General features: G+C 46.5%; 2 protein-coding genes and 2 long non-coding RNA genes across 12 annotated transcripts; 3 read left to right on the forward strand and 1 right to left on the reverse strand.

Moving 5' to 3' along the window:
* LOC148887807 (uncharacterized) lies at positions 1-1,754 on the forward strand. Of its 2 annotated transcripts, none has more exons than XR_016117565.1 (3): positions 1-105; positions 338-394; positions 1,620-1,754. It is a non-coding gene; the product is annotated as an uncharacterized LOC148887807 (long non-coding RNA). The 2 variants fall into 2 exon arrangements; XR_016117564.1 differs by having other exon boundaries at positions 338-398; positions 1,620-1,747.
* A 127-nt stretch (positions 1,755-1,881) lies between these two features.
* On the reverse strand, positions 1,882-11,011 carry LOC148887808 (myosin-binding protein C, fast-type-like). 2 transcript variants are annotated; one of them, XM_089015527.1, is made up of 28 exons: positions 10,574-10,945; positions 8,887-8,904; positions 8,155-8,217; positions 7,936-8,084; positions 7,541-7,658; positions 7,404-7,452; positions 7,224-7,283; positions 6,984-7,144; positions 6,775-6,907; positions 6,152-6,276; positions 5,971-6,076; positions 5,721-5,890; positions 5,474-5,639; positions 5,283-5,389; positions 5,182-5,211; positions 4,922-5,064; positions 4,686-4,845; positions 4,505-4,609; positions 4,239-4,427; positions 4,032-4,166; positions 3,779-3,946; positions 3,459-3,547; positions 3,197-3,392; positions 2,981-3,120; positions 2,749-2,908; positions 2,521-2,657; positions 2,266-2,452; positions 1,882-2,005 (listed from the first exon to the last, which is right to left on the reverse strand). In XM_089015527.1, exons 1-28 carry the CDS (start codon positions 10,593-10,595, stop codon positions 1,980-1,982), a joined length of 3,312 nt encoding a protein of 1,103 aa, XP_088871653.1. In that variant the 5' UTR covers positions 10,596-10,945; the 3' UTR covers positions 1,882-1,979. The 2 variants fall into 2 exon arrangements, with proteins under 2 accessions (XP_088871653.1, XP_088871652.1); XM_089015526.1 differs by having other exon boundaries at positions 2,749-3,120; positions 10,574-11,011.
* On the forward strand, positions 8,224-15,865 carry LOC148887809 (E3 ubiquitin-protein ligase TRIM16-like). Of its 3 annotated transcripts, XM_089015584.1 has the most exons (7): positions 8,231-8,553; positions 9,324-9,398; positions 13,272-13,287; positions 13,646-13,799; positions 14,359-14,415; positions 14,491-14,633; positions 15,256-15,865. In XM_089015584.1, exons 4-7 carry the CDS (start codon positions 13,751-13,753, stop codon positions 15,661-15,663), a joined length of 657 nt encoding a protein of 218 aa, XP_088871710.1. In that variant the 5' UTR covers positions 8,231-8,553; positions 9,324-9,398; positions 13,272-13,287; positions 13,646-13,750; the 3' UTR covers positions 15,664-15,865. The 3 variants fall into 3 exon arrangements, with proteins under 3 accessions (XP_088871711.1, XP_088871710.1, XP_088871709.1); XM_089015585.1 differs by lacking the exon at positions 13,272-13,287 and having other exon boundaries at positions 8,224-8,553; positions 14,491-15,396; XM_089015583.1 differs by lacking the exons at positions 8,231-8,553; positions 13,272-13,287 and having other exon boundaries at positions 9,367-9,398.
* Positions 15,866-16,521: 656 nt separating this feature from the next.
* On the forward strand, positions 16,522-19,390 carry LOC148887810 (uncharacterized). Of its 5 annotated transcripts, none has more exons than XR_016117558.1 (7): positions 16,523-16,724; positions 17,071-17,156; positions 17,325-17,425; positions 17,502-18,121; positions 18,245-18,363; positions 18,480-18,618; positions 18,898-19,390. It is a non-coding gene; the product is annotated as an uncharacterized LOC148887810 (long non-coding RNA). The 5 variants fall into 5 exon arrangements; XR_016117556.1 differs by having other exon boundaries at positions 16,525-16,724; positions 17,502-17,608; positions 18,009-18,363; XR_016117559.1 differs by having other exon boundaries at positions 16,522-16,724; positions 17,502-18,363; positions 18,710-19,390.
* The last annotated feature ends 2,184 nt before the right edge of the window (positions 19,391-21,574 follow it).

A 21,574-nucleotide genomic window follows, 5' to 3' on the forward strand; every position in this document is an offset into this window, starting at 1 on the left:
GGACGACATTCCCGCGAAGATTAACTACTGTCTGCTAGCTGCTCATGCTAATTTCTCCAACCTGATATACCTTCATTCGACCGTTCTAGTCCAGGCGATATTCAGGTAATCAGTAAATTATTTTACCATGAAGCAGACCGGTTGTTTTTGACAGAAAATTAATCAATAGGATAGTATTTGTCGAGTACAATATTGTGTTTTTGGGGAGTTTGGAGGCCGTCACGTGGTGGGTCGTGTGACGGACGATCAGTTCAGTGTATTCGACCGAACTAGTTGCAAGTACTCAATGTGTTCATCTGACTGTGATATTTAATTCTCCATTTTATGTGTTCTTTAGAGCGGAGCTCAGGTGTTCTTATCCCATCCTTGTGTGCATCCAACACGCCCAAAAGTGGTCAGTAAGTATGCACAAATATTATGCTATTTCCCCATTATGCAAGCTACTACTGTTGTCTATTGTTGTATACTATCTTTTAGAAGCTAATTGATATCTTAGTCTTTTGTCTTCATAACAATGTTCATTTTCTGTGTTCAGTCGGAAATAAAGCCCACATAAAACAGTTCATTCAAGTTTTAAAGACCATGTCAGCATTTTTAACTAAGCAAATCCCCAAACTATGAAGTGATGTGACCGCTTCCCATCATGCCCTAGTTACCGCGGTGACCCTATTTAACACCTTCCCTGGAGGCTGCAAGAAGGTGTGTATACTGTCATCTCATAAGACAAAAAAATGTGCCGAACGACTCAAAGTTGTTCTGTTATTGACAATCATAGTTGGGCAATCGATGACATCATCGCAATTTCTTTCAGTACGGTCCAGCGGCTCCCTCGCAGACCCATTTTAAGAACGGGGTGACCCAACCAATTCCAAGTGACCCTATCTCCTGGGCTATTTTGTGGGTTATCCGTTTCGCCCCAACTTTTTGTCTTTTAAAAGTCCATTACTGTACAAAAAACAAAGAAATGCTTAGAGGAAGAGGACAGAACGGAGTGTGAAGGGTTTTCATCCTTCCGGGCAGAAAAGTGGCTTGGAGAAAAGTGCCTGATCCCTGAACTCTTGACTTCTGTACTTAGTGCCAAAACGAGCAGCTCCAGACATGATGTCCTGTCTTATTTCACACACACACACTGGGGCGGTCACTCCAGCGCCGCAATTTCTCCTTCTGCCATGCTAATTAATGATAGGATTATATGAGCGTCACATTTACAACGAAAAGCTTTTAATTAAACGGAGTCCCATGCGCCGCCTATTAAGGAACCCGACCACCTTCCTGCATTGAATATTTGACTCCCTCTGCTGGAAGTACAAGTTACGAGAAGTTAAACTATTTCAAATTGCTCGGCCTCCCCACCAACAAAAAAAGAAATCTATCCATCTGGCTATAGAGATAGATTTATATAAAATAAATGTTTTTGTGTTTAATCACGTTTTTTTTCCTTTCCTCCAAGCAGCACTTGGATTTGCCAGATGGATCCCAGGCCATGATGAATGCTCTGTTTCCACGTGCAAATTGAACATGTGTTATCACCCGAGCGTCCCTAAAAATAGCCGAGGCAAAGAATCCCCGCCATTTATGAGCCTCCAACCTACACGGGCGCTTCCCCTCTTTCTCTGCAGATGGTGTCGTGTAATGTGATGACTAGCGGAACCGCCTCTGCTAATGCGCTTGTGCGGAAGAACCGCAACTTGACCACCAAAGACGTCGTAGATACCCTGAAGGTAGGGGTGGGGTGTCAGTATTAATAGGTCACGCTTTTTTTGTGCTGTTTCACCGCCGTACTTGTAGTTTTCTGTCTGGCTGACAATCGTTGAGGAAAAGAAACAAGAACCCAAATAAGTAAAAATGGAAGGAATGTTTGCAAATGAAGGAGAACCCAAATCCAGCACACATAAATAGCACCGATTTATTTGCTTATTTTCTTCATGACGGAACTCTGACAATCACCGTCCAGCGTTGGCGCCGCAGGCCTTCGGTTCTTAATCCTTCTTTGGTGTCACGGCAACTGTCGGAAAGCAGATGGGGTTGATTTGCATATGTCCAAACGTGAAATCAAGACACTTGACGGACGAGGTCATTAGAAAGCTGGTAGTAAATGTTCAGCCTAAAGCGCCTTGGTGTTTCCTGCACTTGCAGCGACGTCAGCTAACAATACAACGCGAGGAGTTTATTGATTGATTAATTGACCCCACCGCGCTCTGAAATCACGACTGGGAGGTAACCGCAGCCGGAGAATGAAGAAGACGACGAGTTCTGGTAGCCAACCTCGAATGTTGAGCTTGCACGCCACCTCATCTCGGCCCAGCTCGTTGATGGCCACGCAGGTGTATTTGCCTCCGTCAAAGGTGCTGGGCTTGCGAATGTTGAGGGTCACCACGCCTTGGTTGTTCTGCATGAGGTACTTGGGGTCGTCGCCGATGATTATCTTGTTCTTCATCCACACGATCTTGGGCTGAGGAGACAAAAAAAGGTCCCAAATGGGCTTTGCTTGGGACTCGCGACTCCGCAGGGGCTCCATACCTTTGGATAGCCTCTGACGGCACAGCTGATGGCGGTGCTGTACCCGGCCACCACGGTTCTGTCCACCAGGGGCTGAGTGAACTTGGGTACGCAGGACATGTCCTTCTCCTGGTAAGGGACTTGTTTCAGCTCCAGACCTTTAGGGTGGGGGCACGAATGGCAATGAGCGTGGACCATGGTGACGGGACGGCGAGGTGGCGGACGTGGAGCAACGTGTGTACTCGTCACCTGTCTTGGTGATGGTGGCCGTGTTCTTGCTGTTGCGAGGCTCCTCGCTCAGGCCGCACAGATTCTCGCTGTAGATGCGGAACATGTACTCGTTGCCCATGACGAGGTCGGACACCGTGCAGTGCGTCCGTTTGTTGTGTTCGTAAACGGTGAACCATTCCTGAAGAAAGGCCACGTCTCGCTCACATCTGATGCGTCGCCTCCCCGACCGCATCCGCCATCTTTGCCTCACCTTGGTCTTCATGTCTGCCTTCTGGATGGTGTATCCGCTGATTTCGCAGTTGCCGTCGTCGCTGGGGGGGGTCCACTCCAGCGCGGCGTTGAAGCCCCACACATCGGTCACCCTCACGTTGAGAGGCGGCGCTGGTTTTTCTGGCGGGATGTCACGCCAAGGGTCACGCCTCTGGTGGCGGATGTGACCCCGGGACGCGAAACCCGAGGGACTTACCCACAACTCTGAGTTGGAAACTCCCCCTGTCTTCCATGTTCTCGATTTTCAGAACCAGCTCGTACGTTCCGGAGTGCTCTCGTTCCGCCGAGCGGATGAAGAGGATGCTGTCCACGTTGGAGGTGCGGACCTTGATCACCTTCGGGTCAATGGCGACGCCGTCTTTGAACCAGTTTGCCACCGGACGGGGTTTACCCTATCGCACAACAAGTCAGCGTGCTGGATTTTCGTTTGCTGTGAGTTTTTGGGTTTATTGTCAGACCTGGAAAGGGACGGTCAGGTTGATCTTTTCTCCCACTTTCCTGATGTACTTTGTCCTCAGGTGCCGAGGAAGGCGGATCTTGGGATGTTCTGATGAAAGTAAAGCCGGTGAAAAGTTGATACCATTCTTGGATGATCAGGTAAGCACCACGACATGATCTGACCAGCTCCACCCAAAGAAAACCCACTGCAATGATTTGTTTTGATAGACCGGTGTTAATTCAATTAAAAACAACCACTTTTCTCAAGGCACTTGAACTGGACTTGGATTGACATCATCGTCTTTCATCCTAGTGTCGAAGGGAGCGAATGGCGACTCACCCATGACCTCCCGGATGGTGACGGGCTGCGACATGACGGCGGGAGGACTGCGCCCGGCGATGTTCACGGCCACCACCCTGAAGTTGATCTTCTCCCCCACGGGGAGGCCGCGCACCACGTACATCTGCTTTTCACACAGGTCCTCGTTGGCTCTCACCCACTCGCTCTCTATAGACGAACGGGGGGGGGGGCATTAACCAAGCAAATTTCAATCCTTTTGAAATGATCAGTAGTTGTCCATCTTAGACAGCACCTCCATCTTTGCAGTATTCAATGACGTAGCCATCCAGGCCGCCGGCGCCGATTCTCTCCGGGGCCAACCACTTCAGGGTGCACGTGCCGTCCGTCACGTTGTTCACCGACAGCCGCGTGGGCTGGCTGGTAGGAGCTGAGAAAAGAAGGATCCGGTGAACAGTAAGGGGGGGGGGAGTAATGCAAGCGGGTAGGCCGCCACGCCTACCGATAGGCATGAAAGGCTTGGAGGTGAGACTTGGCGGGGACAGGCCGATGCTGTTGACGGCAAACACCCGCATCTCGTACACCACGCCTTCGATCATCCTCTTGGCCTCGTACGTGGTGTTTTCGTACACGTCAAAGTTGAGTTTCGTCCACCTGGATGAACCTTTCTTCTTTCTCTCCATCAGATAACCTGCAGGTCGGGCGGATTCACGCCGTCAAGAGACCCGACTGGACGCAAGCCCGCCTGCCCCTTTGCTGTTTTTTTACCCTTGATTTGCACGCCGCCGTCGAATTTGGGAGGCTCCCAGGTGATGGTGGCGGAATCTTCTCCCACCGACGTGCACTTGACGTGCTCGGGAGCATCGGGCACATCTGAAATTCAAGCGGCGACGAGGTTTGCGACCCGACGCTGCCGTTTCGGCTTGAGGCCGATACCGCCCGGACCTACCGACCACCTTCACGTTGAGCACGGCCTTGTCCTTCCCGGCGGGGTTGGTCACAACGATGGTGTAGTGGCCCTCGTCTTCCCGCTCTGCACCCTCGATGACGAAGCAGCTCAAGTCCTTCCTGCTCTCCACCCTCACGCGCCCCGACGTCTCTGTGATTGGCTAACGCACAGAAGATCGGAAGTTTGGAGGGGGTGAGAAGTACGGCTAGCGAGCGCCCGAGCCGTGACGTCCTCACCTGGTCTCCTTTGGACCAGACCACGGTGGGGGCCGGTTCTCCGGTGATGGCCACGTCCAGTCTCATCTTGTTGCCGGCCACCAAAATGATGGTGTTTTGGGACACCATCTGCCCGGTGGTGTCCAGGTGGATCTTCGGAGGATCTTAAAAGGTTTGTTTGGAGAAGCCAATTATTATTATTATTACATATATTTTTTGGATCTACGCAGAATACTTTTTTTCCCCACTGACATGATGTGAGATAACAAAAGTGTATTTACCTTGTCTGGGCACATAGTCCACCTTGATTTCTGGATTGGGAGGGGAAAAAAAGAAGATTTAATGGATGAATCACATCAGCCACCGTTCCGTTTGTCCTCACCCAGGAAGTTGAGCTTGGCCGAAAGCGACAGAGCGTATCCGTCAGGAACAAAAGTGTAGTCTCCAGCATCCCCCGGTTTCACGTCGTTAATGATGAGATGGTGAAACCTGCAAGGAGCCAACGACGATTCCTGAAGGTGCGCTTCTTCTTCTTTCATTTTGTTTGCCTCCTTGCATTTCTTTGCTGTCTACCTTCCGACGTGCGTCATTTTGATGCGTTCGCTGGGCACCACTTCCACGCCGTCCTTGTACCACTTGCCGGTGACCTTGTCGTCAGACACCTCACACTTGAACAAAGCCTGTTCGCTGGCCTTCACCGTCAGGTCGGCGATGTCCTGCAACACCTGCAGTTGTTTTTCTGGACGCAAAGGAAAAAGGTGGAGTCCGTCCGTCTCAGAAGAGTCCCAAGGAATTTGAGCCAAAATGTCACGGGCAGTACCTTCCACTTCCAGCTCTCCCTTGGTATGGCCCCCGTTTGTCCAAGCGTGGTACATTCCGATGTCCTCCAGCGTGGCTTCTTGGATAATGAGCGTGTGCTTCTTACCGTCTTTCTTGAAGCGATATTTTGTGGAGGCGCTGTCTTTTAAGATTTCCTGATCCTCGTAGAACCTGGAACAGTGATCAAATGTTGTTTTTCTAGATTCCATCTGCTGTGAAGAAAGTCATCTGAGACCCCAGCAAATACAGACCACATCACGTGGCCGCCCTCCTCGGACACCTCGATCTCAAACTCCACTCTCTCTCCGACCACCACGTGGTAGTCGTCCATAAGTTTGGTGATGGTGATGGGAGGTTCTGGGCGCGGACGAGACGGCGGCGAAGAGCTTTAGCGCGGGAGCCCGGCGTCGCCGTACGGCAAGTGTGACGTACCTTTGACGAAAACCTCAGTGAAACACTTGTCTTCGCCGACCACGCACTCGTACGCGGCGTCGTCTGCCAAGCTGGACTTGTTGATGGTGAGCGTTCTGATGTTGCCATTTGTCTCCATCAAATATCTTGAAAATAGCACGTGACAAGTGCGCTAGAACCACTCACAAAGTCAAACCGAAAAGAAAAACGTTGCTGTGCTTGTATCGCTAGCATTAGCATGGGAGCTCTGTGTATGAATTACACGAAACAATTTTTATACGAGCGTCATTTACAGCCGTGGAATTTTATCGAAGCCACAGATCGCCGCCCTGGACCATTTCTTGCCGCTTGCGTTTCTTCACGCATTCGAGACTGGAGTTTGAATGACAGGCCTTATTTGATCAGGATTAGTTTACATGATGTCTTGGCGCTTTGACCGATTGAGCCCCCTGGGAGGCCTTCTTGCGAAGGCCTAAAAATAAAACGTGTGGATGGCAGCAACGCTCCAAAGTTCTACTTTACCGCATCGATAATTTTAGCGCCGCGTTTTTCATCCGAGCTCAGTGGCTAATTTACAACCTCATTTTGACGTGGGTCTCGCTGAGGCGCTATTAAAAAAATGTTTTTGGAACAAAGTTCTTTACTTGGCGGAGGGTTTGATCTCTTGGCCATTCTTCAGCCATTTGACCTGAGCGTTGGGATCCATCACCTCGCACTTCAAAACGATTCTCTTGCCTTTGTCCACCGTGTAGCACGATTCCAGCTTGGTGAGGAAAGCTGCGAAGATGGCAAAAAGGAGGAGTTCAAAAGTCCCGCTTCTCCTCGTGGGATGCTCTTGCGTTGCCTGACTCACCCTCGCTGTGCTTGGGCTCCACCTTCATCTTCTTCAGACGCCTCAGCATGCCCCTCAGGTCGGTAATGCCGTACTTGAAAGCGATTTTCTCGTATTCGCTGGGGTGGGCGTTTTTCAGCAATTCCCACACGTCCACCTCCTCCTCCACCTTTTCCGGTTTCCTTGCGAGGAAAAGAAGCGATGAGACGGCGCGTGAGGACGTGCTCGCTCGCTCGCTCGTGAGGGTGAAGATGTTCTCACTTCTTGGCGGCTTTGAGGAGAGCGCTGAAATCCAGGTCGCCCTCGTCCTCGCCCGCATCGCTGTGTGAAAGGAAAAGGCGCTTTCGGTCAGCGGGAGACCCAAAAACTCAAGCGCTGGGAGTTCTGGGCCGTCAGATTGTCAGCCTTTGACTGAGAGGAACATGTATGAAATGCACTTGCGTTCTCTTGAAGGCAGACAAAATGTCCGCGTTCTCGTCTTGCTGGGAGGCTGAAATGAGACAATTAGCCAGGACGGCGCGTTAGGGCCGGCCGGCCGGATGCAAGCAGAACCCCGGTGCGGCTCGGCTTTCGCTCACCTTCCACCGAGATCCCGAAGCTGGAGCTGTCGCATTTGTCTTTGGACGTCACCTCGCAGCGGTATGCGCCGGCGTCCCCGGGGACCACTTTGCGGACCGCCATCTCATAAGTGTAAATCTTGAAAAAGGACGGCGGACAAAAAAAATCATTGCCACCGCCCTACCCGCTTGTGAGGACGTATACACTGCAAGAATCAAGACTGGACATTCCGCACCCTGCCCACCACCTTTTTCAGCGATCTACCGGAGACAATTCCTTGTGCGTTCTACATACTTGGCCAATACAGAAGATCCTGGTTTTGGACCAAGAAGAGGGCGGGAAGACTTGATGGTCATACTTTGGTGCAGTTGCGACCAAAGCGGTCCCCGTTTGCAGTTTGCTGTTTCTGACACACCTTTGTATTCCTGTCGTAGGTTTCTTTGAACTGCAAGTGCGCGCCAGATTTGCTGCTCAGGTCCAGCCACTTTCCCTTCATCCATTTCATGGTGGGTTTCTTGACCAGGGCGCTCGAGTCCACCTTGGCGACCAGGATCAAATCCTTCCCTGTCGTCGACAAACCGCAGTCGGGGTTGCCGGGATGCGAACACACGGCGCAATCCTTCGAAGGCCTCACCTGCGACGGTGTTCACGTGATCCGGAGGCTTCTCCAAGAACAGCCCGGTGAGTTCCGTCGCCTCTGAAAACAAAGCCAAAAATGGCCCGCTCAATATTCGGACAGGAGTTATTGATGCAAGGTGAAAACTGCAATGGCGTGAGCTGCTGGCGCGCTAACAAGTGCTAAACGTGCGCAAGCTAGGTGGCTTTGTCACCGCATTCTCCCTCTCATCGGCGGCAAAAGAAAGTCATTGACCTTTTGCCTCATCCGCCTCACTCTGTCATTTACTCCGCATGTTGTTAGCATTCGTCAAACTATTACCATGACTCACAAGTCCAAATGCTGTTTGGAACATGCAGTGTTGTTTTTTCTAGTGAACAGTGCAGAGCAAATGTCCGGCAACGTGCAATGCGACAAGTAAGTCAAGAGGCCTTTCAACAGCTGAATTTTTTTTTACAGAGCAACAGGCACCCACAACACAACGTTTCGCCCGGTATCACACGAAGCTTAGCACCATTTTTGTGCGCTCCTACCAATTGATGCCTCTTATTTATTTATTGCAAGTCTGACACAATCACATAAAACGGCAGGCGGCGAGCTGGCAAATAAACACGACTGGCGGCAGTCAATTAACGCGTCAGAGAGGCGCCGGCGGAAGCACCGGCGCAAAAGTGAAAAGGCGCGACCCGGTGATAATGAAAGGTGCGCACAAAAGGTCACAAGGGAAATGGCGGCGCGCGGATCACTTACCCTGCACCTCCATTGTCGCTGCAGGAGGAAAAACACAGACATGTGATAAGAACGCCATGGTTATGCTTTCTAATATTGCACAATTAGCTGAAGGTAGCTCTCCAAATCATATTTTTAAACATTTTTTGGATCAAGCTACTCGAATGGGGACCAAATAACCCAAATCCATCATTGACTCCCAATTACAAATAGATGTGTAATTGCCTAAAATGCCACAGGAGGGCGCCAAAGTAATTTCCACATATTGTACTGTATATGTATACATCTATATATGTATATATTTATCTATGTATATGTATAGATAATAAAGCAGGAAAATATTATTTTTTTATATTATATAATATCGAGACACGCCTCTGCACATAGCATGCAAAAAACAAGGCATATTGAAATGTCAAATATTATCCGAGTGACTTATAATTGCTTCTAATTCGCAGATCTTGGCTGCATTTTCCTCCGCTGTCTCCAGAACACTACATACGATCCAAGATGGGCTGCTTGGATTTGGCAAGGTTGTTCATCTCTTGTATGTATCAGAATCCGAATCATAAAAGCTATTCGTCCCACAATGGGGACGCTCATATCCGCTCATAAATCCTGCGACCCTTCGATAAAATGTGCACCTTAAACCCTCGACCCGCTCGAGTCTGTGGAACGGCAGTCGCGTGATTTGGAGGCTATTCGTGAAAGGTATTACGGCCCATTTCAGCGCGCTGTGTGCGAGGGACTGTCGAAGCCCAAGTAAGCTGCAAATGGAAACATATTAAGTAGCAAATTCCCCTCGGAGGGGTCGGGTCAGGAGCTCGTAAAGGCCAGCCGCGGTGTCTCATGACTTGCCTAAAGATGAGCTGCCTGCCTAATTTTTTTTGGGGGGGTAGGGGGTGTCCTTAAATAGCTGCACACATTTGACCTCGCGCATCAATTGAAGCGTTTGCGGTTGCAAATGGACACAAGCCTATTCCAACTATTCCCGTTGGCAGCCGTGATGTTTATTTGGGGTGAAACAGCTGCTTGTTACGTAGATAGGGGGATGAAAAATGCTCTCCTTCGAGGCATCAACGGACGCTGCTGTAATATTTTAACAACCGTAATCGAGTGTCCGGAAAAAAAATAGCATCAAATAATGATGAAAAGTAGCACAGCCGACTTGGGATTATTTTTGGCCTCGCCTTGAGGGTCAAACCTGGTTGGAAAAGGAAGGAAGCGTGATGATGATTGTGGGGAAAAAAATCAGTATAGCATTCTCGTGCTAATGAGCTAATCTTTTGGTTCAATATGACATTGAGCGCGCATGTCAAATAAGAAACCATTAAAATGATAATAATCTGTTCTCAGGTCCCCATAAAACATAATTTTCAACAAAATAAGCCCTAAAACTACCCAAAATATTCCTTATTTTATGTATAATAAATGTCACTTTGGTTTGTAATTAAAGAAATAAACTGTACTGTATAAAAAAAGTCATTTTATTTGACTTTGTGATGGTAGCAATGGTCCTGGGACAGCTAAGTCGCACAAACGCACACCTCGTTGGTGTTTCCGGACCCCACCGAAAAGAAACATCAATGGAACAGAAAAGTTCATATCACGATTGTCCTGATTTCCCCAAAATATAGAAAGAGCGAAAAATGTCATCAATATTTGCAGTGAACAACTTCCCCGACACGCAAGCACATTTCTTGCGTACCTGCAGGGACCGTCTTCGCCATGCTTTTAATTCCTCTGTCTTCTCTTTCGCCGGTGGTGAGAGTTTTGCGTATTTCCTTTTATTTATCCCCTGGCACGCTGTTATTCAAAGCCCTCGTGGCCCTCGAGTCACCCACACACACGCCCTGTAAGCGAGAAGCGAAGAGGCTGCCGTCAACCCAAAAGCACTTTGGAGTGGAGACGCACGCACTCGGACCAAGAGCATAAGAGCATAAGGTGCACCGCCCCTCCGCCTCCCCCCAAAATGGGGATGGGCCGAAGGAAAGGCTGAGGTGACGCTCCAGCCTTCCAAGGCTTTTCTTGCAAGGCTCTGGACTCCCAGAACCAGTGGCTTTGACAAGGCCGATCTTGGTGCGCTTTTCGCAGTCATTTGAACCGGCCGCCGCTTGGCTCAATTTGACATCACGTTCTAGAATGTTTTGTCCAACAACCCGCAACTAATAAAAAGGCGGCAAGTGCATTTGCTGTCATTTCAAGCCAAAATTTGACCTGGCAATGCTGAGCATGTTGGTGTCGATTGGGAGGTAACTAACTACACACTCTTAAAACTGCCGGCTCAAAAATAACCCACTCTTGGTGACAGACAAAAAAATGGAACGACCCGCTACTTTTGGGTCAGTTTGTGTTCTTGGCCTTGTCAAGGCTGCGCAAGAAATCTCTGCCACCATCTTGGCTTTGTGTCAATGTTGAGGGGAATTTATAGCGAGAGAAAGTATCATACATTTACTTTAGAAATAACATGTATTATTATTATTATTATTGTTATTATTATTATTTCTCGTTTTTCCAATCACATCACAAATACACATGAAAGCACGAGGGGGGGAAAAAGCAATTGCCCCATTTCCATTTCATCAGCCAAGATTATGGAAAACTGAAATTCACTCGCTCATATCTCTTAAATGTCAAAATCGTGACGTCATTGGCTGAACGTCTTTATTTGCTTCTCTTAATATAATTAACTCTTTAGTCACGTGACTTTAGTATCTGAGACGATGCTGCCCTCTTTTGGTCACATCTATGTACTACATGACTCCTTTCGGTGGGTCCTTAGGTTGCAATGGAATAATAATAGTTCCCAGACAGAGTGTGTATCTCAAAAAGAAAATTCCCATAGGAAACCATTAAATTGGGAATAATCTGTTCCCGGGTTTCCATAAAATATACTTTTCAACTAAATAAGCCTTAAAACTACACACAACATACCTTATTCTATGTATAATAAATGTGCTATTGTATTGTAATGAAAGAAATACACTGAATTGTATCATAAAGTCACTTTATTTACATTTGTGATGGTCATTTATGGCTTGGTTGAATGGTGTTGGAGGTCGAAGGTCAAAGGGAATTGCTGTTTGGAAAGAGAGGCGCATTACATGAGGACTGTAATTAAAGAAATAAACCGTGCTGTAAAATAAAGTTTTATTTACCTTTTTGATGGTCGTTGATGGCTTATGGAAGGAGAGTCACCTTCCATGAGGACTGTTGGTAACTTAACCTCTGGTGCTGTTCGGTCGTGTGCTTCCGCCGAAGATCACTCCGCCAGCCGTGGTGGGTGTGTATTATGAAAATAGTGCTTATTATAAGGTTTAATTTTCATAAATTTGATGTTTGTAAGACGAAAATTGTGTAAGTTAAGGTGTTTGTAAGTTGAGGTCTCACTGTAATGCCCTTTCTGGGTTGGCCAGGTAACCCAAATTACGTTCATTATGCTTAAGTGCAATATTTTAGTCAACTCACCATTTAAGATGATTTCAGTATAATGGGTTGTCAATAATAATAATAATAATAATAATAGATTTAATTTCCAAGCGCCTTTCAGAACATCCAGGACACTTCACAATTAATTAAAAGAACAATACGCAGAACAAACAACCATAAATAATAAAAAAGCTGATTTAAACTAAAATCTAAATGTCTTAAAATGTCTTCAATCTAAAAATAAAAATTAAATTAAACTAAATGGCTCGTTTGACACTAATCTTGTGCCCGAAGACAGCTGAGATAGGCTCCAGCACCCCCCGTGACCCTAATGAGGAATAAGCGGTACGGAAAATGGATGGATGGCTCGTTTGACACTAACTGCTCATTTTTAGAGTTCTCCTTAACACTTGGGCATGACACAATTGCAGCGCTGCAAATGAAATTGATAGTATATATATATATATATATATATATATATATATATATATATATATATATATATATATATATATATATATATATATATATATATATATTATATTATATTATATTATTATAGGGGATGTTTAAAGTTCGAGATAACCGTGATATCACTTTTGGTTTTGCTTTGTCACTACGATAACATTGCTGTCGCTTTTATTTTGAAATCTAGGGCGGATGTCTTTAATTATTAACCCTGGATAAATGAATAAAACAAAAAGTGACAAGTCAAACAGTCAACAATTCTTTGCTATCTTGGAAAACTACTGTATTTCATTTTTTGTCCACTAGAGGGCGCCAACTTACCTTGAAATTTTTGCAGCAATTCAATAGCACAGGGTTGTTCGGTGATGTTTGCGATCACTTTGTGTTTTTTTTGAAAGGTTCTTTTTATTTTATGCTGTACACAAAGTGTTATTTAATAGTATGACTGCTTTTAATGGAGTCTTTGTTTCCCCCCCCCCATGACCTGCGACATATTGTGACATGCAAAGCAACTGAAGGCAGAAGGTACGAGGAACTTTTTGTCTTTTATTAAGGGCACTTTGCGATTCATGTTTGTCATTCAACAATTTAGAAACTTTATCTTTGCCCCGGGAAAGGCAATTATTTTTTGACAGTGGTGATTGCTGAGGTGAGGGCTTCTGTCATTGAGGCAAATAAATGAAAGGCTTGATTTGGTGCCAAACACAGCTTCGGAACCTTGGATCAGGTCGTCTGTTTGTTTTGTTTGTGCTCTCGCCTCAGCAAAGTCATGCCCTCAAATCCACCTTTTGGCAACGGGATGCCCCCCCCCCCTTCCCCCCATTGAATCCCTGATCTGATTACACGCCTCTGGTTACTATTGACAATTCTGATCTCACATTAGAAGTCCCAGCAGCACCGAACGGCTGTCGCGGTGCATTCGAGGTATAAAAGAGCCGTCTGTACGTCCGTCTGTACATCCGTCCATCCGTCGAGGGACGATCGGGATATGCCCATCACTGATGCAATCATGGCTGCCTCCAGGAGGTCAGACAATGGTGAGTTGGATTTTTTTTTCTTCTCAGTCTTTTGACTTCCCCTCCCAGCCACTGTCTCATTTCATACTCATCAATATCACGCGTCCGCCGAAAGGAGTTGCGTTGCGCGACCCAGCGTTCTTCACTCCGACTTTAAAAGGATTTTGCAAGCATTCGAATGGGCCGTGAATCCGTTCCAAGTGCCTCTGATTGCGGCGCCGCGTCGTTTCACGCCTACCCCGACGCAACCCCAATAAAAAAAGCGTCCGTCAAATGGACGCCGATCCAAGCAACGTTCCTCCGACCGTCGCGCTGGTTTCCTTTCCTCGCCCGTGCCAGCGTTTGGTCGGCGGCGTTCCGAAGGCGCTCAGCAGTGCGCGCGCGGTTCATGTGAGGACACAACTTCAAGCTATTTTCATCGCTTTAACAGCAAACAGCTGTCTTGCCAGATATCAATCTCAGCGCGCGGGAATGCTTTCTGGAACAGCCAAGGGGGGGAAAAACAACAACAAAAAGAAAACTTGATCACATTGCTTGATTTTTTTTTTTCCCCCCGCTAACTATTGCTTGAACTTTTTAGCAAAGACCTACCAAGCCGATATGCCTGAACCCAAGAGCAGAGCGGATCTCATCAAACGTAGGCTCATCCTTCAACCATATGATTCAGTTTTGAAGATGAGTTTTTTTCACTGTCTTTTTCTGTACCTGCCAGACTGGCTGGACATTTCCTTCGATGCCCGGACGGCCAACAAGGTTTTGTGGGTGACGGAGGACGGCGCGAAGGTGTCTCGCATGACGGACGACGTCACTTGTCCCGTCTTGGATGGACCGGAGAGATTTGAGTCCATGCCTCAGGCATGCGGACCACCTCGCTTGACTTTGTGTCAGAGATGTTCCATCGGACACTGTGGACAAAGATTCGAACCCAGAAAGATTGTCTTTTACTGCCGGCAGGAGACGCAGCCATTCACGACAGACGTCTGAACTCTGCAGCCCTCTGCCAAGCTATTTATTGAGCGTATATGCAAATTAAAGTGATACATTAGTAAAACATCGTTTTCTTGATTAGAATACCACGCCCCTTTATGCGCCAACAACTGTAAGCAATAAAACATTGTCACTGCCATGAACTGATAAATTTATAACCTGGCTAATGAGCCCTTCCTTTCTGTGAAGGAGTTTCAAGTCGTAAATTACTCCCAAGTCCTAAATTCTGTCCAAGAAGATGACAGTTTAACTTGCTGTGTCTGTTGACCTCAGATTGACCCCAGGTTGTCTGTGCTTCAATTGCGTATTGGAGTCACACATGTTGACTAAGCATATAACAGCATGAAACCTTTAAATATGATAACTTGTTATTCTCCATCACCTGGTCGCTCGACATGAATTGGAGCGTCGTCGCGCGTCGTTGCTCATTTGAGACCGTTGAAGAAGATCCACGGCGACTGGACGCTAACTGTGGCCTCTGTTTCCAAAGGTGCTTTGCAAAGAGGGCATCGTGGGTTCCCGGGCCTACTACGAGGTGCTGTGGTCCGGCTGGGTGGTGGTCGGGCTGGCCGGCGAACGTACCGGCAGGAGGAACAAAGATGGCTCCTGCGGCCTGGGCGACAACGAGGACTCGTGGTGTCTGGGCTGGAGCGGATCCGCTTATCTGGCCTGGCACGACGGTCGCATCTCGGAAATCCGAGGCGTTCCCAAATGCCAAGTGTTAGGCGTCTACGTTGACCACCCTGCCGGGATCCTCAACTTCTACGCCGTGGAGGAGGGCGGCGGCGACCGGGAAGTGACTCTTCTGCAGCACATTAAGAGTCCCTTTCGTGAGAAAATGATGCCGGGAGTCTGGATGGGGGTGCACTCGGACTGCGTGATCCGACGCCGCAACTGACCAAAGTGCACTTCCAATTGAAGTCTCCATACGATCGAGGGAAAATAAACCTTGAAAAGAGGTCACTGACCTTTCTGTCATTTTGAACAACTTTGTATTTGATTGATTGAATGTAGTCCTTCCTCATGATTGTCGAATCGGATTTGCAATGCAAAGCGTCAAATGTAGCGTTGACAACGTAATAAAAGGCAAGCTTGTGTGTATCCTATTTGACGTTGAGGCTGATCCAGAGTCAAGTGCTCACTTGCCTGATTTTATTCAGGCGGCTTGTTAAAGGGGAGAAGGGCACAAAGTCACTAAAAATATCCCTTTTTTTATGGCTCCTCAGCTGTTTTAGGGCACCCTGAAAACTGGCTGCCAGTCAATCGCAGGGAACACACAGAACAATAGTTCTCGCTCACATCTTGGGACCATTTTGGAGGGACTTAGTCTGCCATGCGTCCTTTTGGAACATGAGAGGAAACCGCAATATCTGGAGAAAACCCACTCAGGCACGCGGAAAACATGCAAACTCGATAGAGCGGAAATAAACCAACGTAACTGTTGTTGAACGTATCAGGCTGGAAAGTATCAAAAACAACTATACTGTATACACATGAGAAATGCTGTCAGGTGTGATGAGCGAATTGAAAGAAAAGTCACCAGCTTTCTAACTCATCTCATTTTGGAGCAAATGGTCCTAACTTTGTGTTAGTATTATTTTTTTTTGTATTTTTTTATATACCGGTCGTGGATGCTGCAGTTGTGTGGCAAATATTGGTTCTGGATTCTGGTTTCATCCACGAGAGGGCGCCATCGCTACATACACACGAATTTCGAATGGCATCACACACACTCGACTGCTTTGTTACGTACTTCCGGTCAGGTCGGAAGCGGAAGTTGTTCGCCACTATGCTGCGATGTACTGGCGTGGATTGTTAGCTTCTGTTCTGATCGACCGAGTAAACAAAACCAGAGAAAGGATGCCAGACGTCGACGAGGTCTGCCATCTTGAGTTTTTATGTTTGCTGTCCAAAGTGTGCGCGCAGACGGCCATCATGGAATCGGCGATAAAGATTGAGGTTTGTCCACCTCGCCGAATAATTAGGCTAACTCGCTCAAGCTAACGTCACTCCGTTCTATCTTGCGAAAGCTAACGTCGCTCCGAGCTAGTTTACGAAAGCGAACGACGCTACGGCTAATGTTGACTTTGGTTGTGTCATTGGATTAGATTAGCCTTTATTAGTCTCGCAGTGGAGAAATTTACATTTCACAGCTGTAAAGTTATGAAAGGATTGAGAGTAGAAAAAACTAAATACAATGTAAATAAATAAATGTGTTGCATCTTCAAGTTGCAGGTGCGATGTTTTAGGGGTGTGGGACTCTTTACGATGGAAGTCATAAGTTGCTTGCTTGCTTGTATTTCAGATGAATTCGTCATTGGCCTCACGGAAAAGCAGATGACATTTGACGGCTTTAAAGATGTCTTGCAGAAAAATGGAGCCCAATTGACCGTAAGTTTGTCTCATCCAATTTGTACCATCTTATGACAAATGTTGATTGTGAAGTTAGTGTTATTTGGCAGGACTCTCATCTCAAGTTGCTCGGGTTTATTCAGACCATCAGGCTCACGCCTCATGTTTTCTTAAACTGCTTTATTTCATTTTATTTTAATTCAACAGGCCTTGATGAAGCTCATGGTACCACCACCAGAGGAGGCGGAGGGACACCCACCCAGCAGAGGAAAAAAGGTGTCACAAGATCACTCAGCAAGATTTGCACCGTAAGTGTAGCACGTTGCCTCTTTTTCAGCATGTAGATGGAGTTGTTTTGTCCTTTCTCACAATGACATTTTGCAGGTTGTCCCAGTTGCACGTGCCTGGTCTTGAACCCTGCACTTCTTCGCCGCAAGTCTCCGCCCTGCCCACTTGGCCATGGGGAGTGGCTGATTTCGCTCGAAATTCATGTATTTATCATGCGATACCGCGTTGACACTTAGTAAAATTCTTTGCAGGTTCTCGGCGCTTCGCGCCTCGAACCTGCCTAGCGAGCTCGCTTCGCTCGCTCGCATTGAGACACTTGGCTCGCTCGCTTCGCTCGCTCGCAGGTTCACACTTGTGCTTGTCGGGGCCCTGGGAGGCTGTCCACTTGTGGACCCGTGAACTCGCTCCAGCGACCTCGCTTCGCTCGGTCGCTTTCGCTTCGACTTGGTTTCGAGCCTGTGCCGCGCAGTCAACACCCTTGTACCTTTCGCTGTGACTTGGTTTCGAACCCGTGCCGCGCAGTCGACACCCTTGTACCTTTCTCAGCGGCCCACGGGGCCCCAATAGAAATTGTGCTTTGTTCGCTTATATCTTATTCTGAAGGTCATTGTTTGAACAAAAGCACAAGTCGGACATGTTGCCCAGAGCTGGGATTGAACCCAAGACCTTCACATCGGGAGTCCGTTGCCTTAACCAGTCAGCCACGGGGACCACAAGTTGCGTTCAGTTATGTTCTATGATATTCTTTAAAGTACAAAAAGACTTAGACTAACAAACTTGTCTTTTCTCTGACATCCATTTGAAATATCGATTTCTTTTCTCCTATCTTATTGTGAAAGTCATTGATTGAACAAAAGCACAAGTCAGACATGTTGCCCGAGAGCTGGGATTGAACCCCGGACCTTCACATCGGGAGTCCGTTGCCATAACCAGTCAGCCACAAGGACCACAAGTAGATGTCAGTTATTTTCGATCATATTCTTTAAAGTACAAAAAGACTTAGACTAACAAACTTGTCTTTTCTCAGACCCACATTTGAAATTCTGTTGGCTTTGCTTCTATTGCATTCTGAAGGTCATTGATTGAACAAAAGCACAAGTTGTAACCCAGCGGTGGGATTGAACCCAGGACCTACACATCGGGAGTCCATTGTCTTAACCAGTCAGCCAGATGTGCCACAAGCAATGTCCTGTTATGTTCTCATATTCTTCCCGTAAGTACAAAAAAACTAAGATGAAAAATATTGTCTTTTCTCAGGCCCCCAATTGAGATTGTGGTTTCTTTGCTCATATCTTATTCTGAAGGCCATTGATTGCAAAAAAGCACTGGTTGAACAAGCGGGCCAGAGGTGGGATTGAACCCACACCTTTGCATTGGGAGTCCAACGGCTCAAACACTCTGCCACATGTTCTACCAGCAAGTTCCTGTTATGTTCTATGATATACCTCTCACAAGTACAAAAAGACAGACAAAAACTGTTCTCTTTCCACAGAAAAAGACCATCAAGCAGGCTTGAAAAGTGATTTGCCATGAGTTAGTTTCGATCTCAAGTTGCCCACACACTAGACCGGCGTTCAGACCACTAGACCATGTGGAGTAGTGGCTGCTATGCACGTGCAGTCGGATGTCAGCATGGAGGGGAAAGAGAACCGAATGTTGAATTGGTGGTCACAGCTGAAATATGTTTTCGCAAATTACGTCTGACAATAAAAGTGTGTTGAACATTAAATTTGAACACGGTCTCAACGGATTGTAACGCAGGTCTTTTTCTTAATGTAATTTCTATATTTCACCTTTAGAGGGCGGAAATTCCCCATATAACTAGATGTAATGTCTTTATTTGTCCGCTAGACGGCGCTAATTCCCCATTTAACTAGATGTACATGTATTTTTGTTATTTGTCCGCTAGACGGCGCTAATTCCCCATTTAACGAGATGTACATGTAGTTTTGTTATTTGTCCGCTAGACGGCGCTAATTCCCCATTTAACTTTATTTGTCCGCTAGACGGCGCTAATTCCCCATTTAACTAGATGTACATGTATTTTTGTTATTTGTCCGCTAGACGGCGCTAATTCCCCATTTAACGAGATGTACATGTAGTTTTGTTATTTGTCCGCTAGACGGCGCTAATTCCCCATTTAACTAGATGTACATGTATTTTTGTTATTTGTCCGCTAGACGGCGCTAATTCCCCATTTAACGAGATGTACATGTAGTTTTGTTATTTGTCCGCTAGACGGCGCTAATTCCCCATTTAACGAGATGTACATGTAGTTTTGTTATTTGTCCGCTAGACGGCGCTAATTCCCCATTTAACGAGATGTACATGTATTTTTGTTATTTGTCCGCTAGACGGCGCTAATTCCCCATTTAACGAGATGTACATGTAGTTTTGTTATTTGTCCGCTAGACGATGTACATGTATTTTTGTTATTTGTCCGCTAGACGGCGCTAATTCCCCATTTAACGAGATGTACATGTAGTTTTGTTATTTGTCCGCTAGACGGCGCTAATTCCCCATTTAACGAGATGTACATGTAGTTTTGTTATTTGTCCGCTAGACGGCGCTAATTCCCCATTTAACGAGATGTACATGTAGTTTTGTTATTTGTCCGCTAGACGGCGCTAATTCCCCATTTAACTAGATGTACATGTATTTTTGTTATTTGTCCGCTAGACGGCGCTAATTCCCCATTTAACGAGATGTACATGTAGTTTTGTTATTTGTCCGCTAGACGGCGCTAATTCCCCATTTAACTAGATGTACATGTATTTTTGTTATTTGTCCGCTAGACGGCGCTAATTCCCCATTTAACGAGATGTACATGTAGTTTTGTTATTTGTCCGCTAGACGGCGCTAATTCCCCATTTAACTAGATGTACATGTATTTTTGTTATTTGTCCGCTAGACGGCGCTAATTCCCCATTTAACGAGATGTACATGTAGTTTTGTTATTTGTCCGCTAGACGGCGCTAATTCCCCATTTAACGAGATGTACATGTAGTTTTGTTATTTGTCCGCTAGACGGCGCTAATTCCCCATTTAACGAGATGTACATGTAGTTTTGTTATTTGTCCGCTAGACGGCGCTAATTCCCCATTTAACGAGATGTACATGTAGTTTTGTTATTTGTCCGCTAGACGGCGCTAATTCCCCATTTAACTAGATGTACATGTATTTTTGTTATTTGTCCGCTAGACGGCGCTAATTCCCCATTTAACTAGATGTACATGTAGTTTTGTTATTTGTCCGCCAGACGGCGCTAATTCCCCGTTTCTGCATGTAATTTCTTCATTAGTCCGCCAGACGGCACTAATTCCCCATTTCTAGATTTAATTTATTAGTCCGCTGGACGGCGCTTATTTCCCATTGAACTAGATGTAATTTTAATATTTGTCCGGCAGACGGCACGAATTGCTATTTTTGTGTGGGGGGGAGGGGGAATGTACTATACATAATAATGTTTTTTTTAAGCTAAAAACGCATTACTATAGTTAGTTCAATTGAACATTGTGCCTTTTAATACTGATTGCGGAAGATTTGAACAACTCGAAAACAAGAATTCATGTTAAAAGTGACAAAAGTGAGCAATGGCAAGAGCAAAAAGAAAGTTTAAAGTGTTCACCTTGCCAAACCTCGTGGTTGTCTTGCCGATGTGCAGTCATTTGTCAGCATGGCGGGAAAAGAAAACAATCGTTCTATTTGTCGCAGCTTAAATACGTTGGTCAATGTCATTAAAAGAGCAGTTTTGAAACGCAAGCGAGCCTGGTGGTTCAACACAACACTTGTGGTTCATTTCTTCAATATTCTCATTTCTGCATCATCGTTCGCCTTCTTTTTTTGTCCCCTCGTGCCAAAAAGATTGAGACGGTGCGCCGCTGAGAAGAAAAAAGCCCAAAGACCTTTTGTCCCTTTAAATCCTTGCCCGCTCTTATGAGATGACATCATTGTCTGTGAGCACATGACATCATCCTTTTCCAGGCTTGCTCTCTTAAAGACGACAGCGCTTCGGTTTCCCCCGAGCCGCACACGTCACCCCCCGTCCCCAAAATAAATTGGATCAGGTTCTTGTTCGATTGAATGCATCCTTTTTTTTTTAATAATGATGCAAAGACATGATTCATGTTATTCCCATTTTGCCCCCTGAAGGCACCTCACTGGAACGC

Source organism: Hippocampus bargibanti, linkage group LG15 (assembly GCF_051943395.1).
Source record: "Hippocampus bargibanti isolate YZ-2025 linkage group LG15, ASM5194339v1, whole genome shotgun sequence".
NCBI lineage: Eukaryota > Metazoa > Chordata > Actinopteri > Syngnathiformes > Syngnathidae > Hippocampus > Hippocampus bargibanti.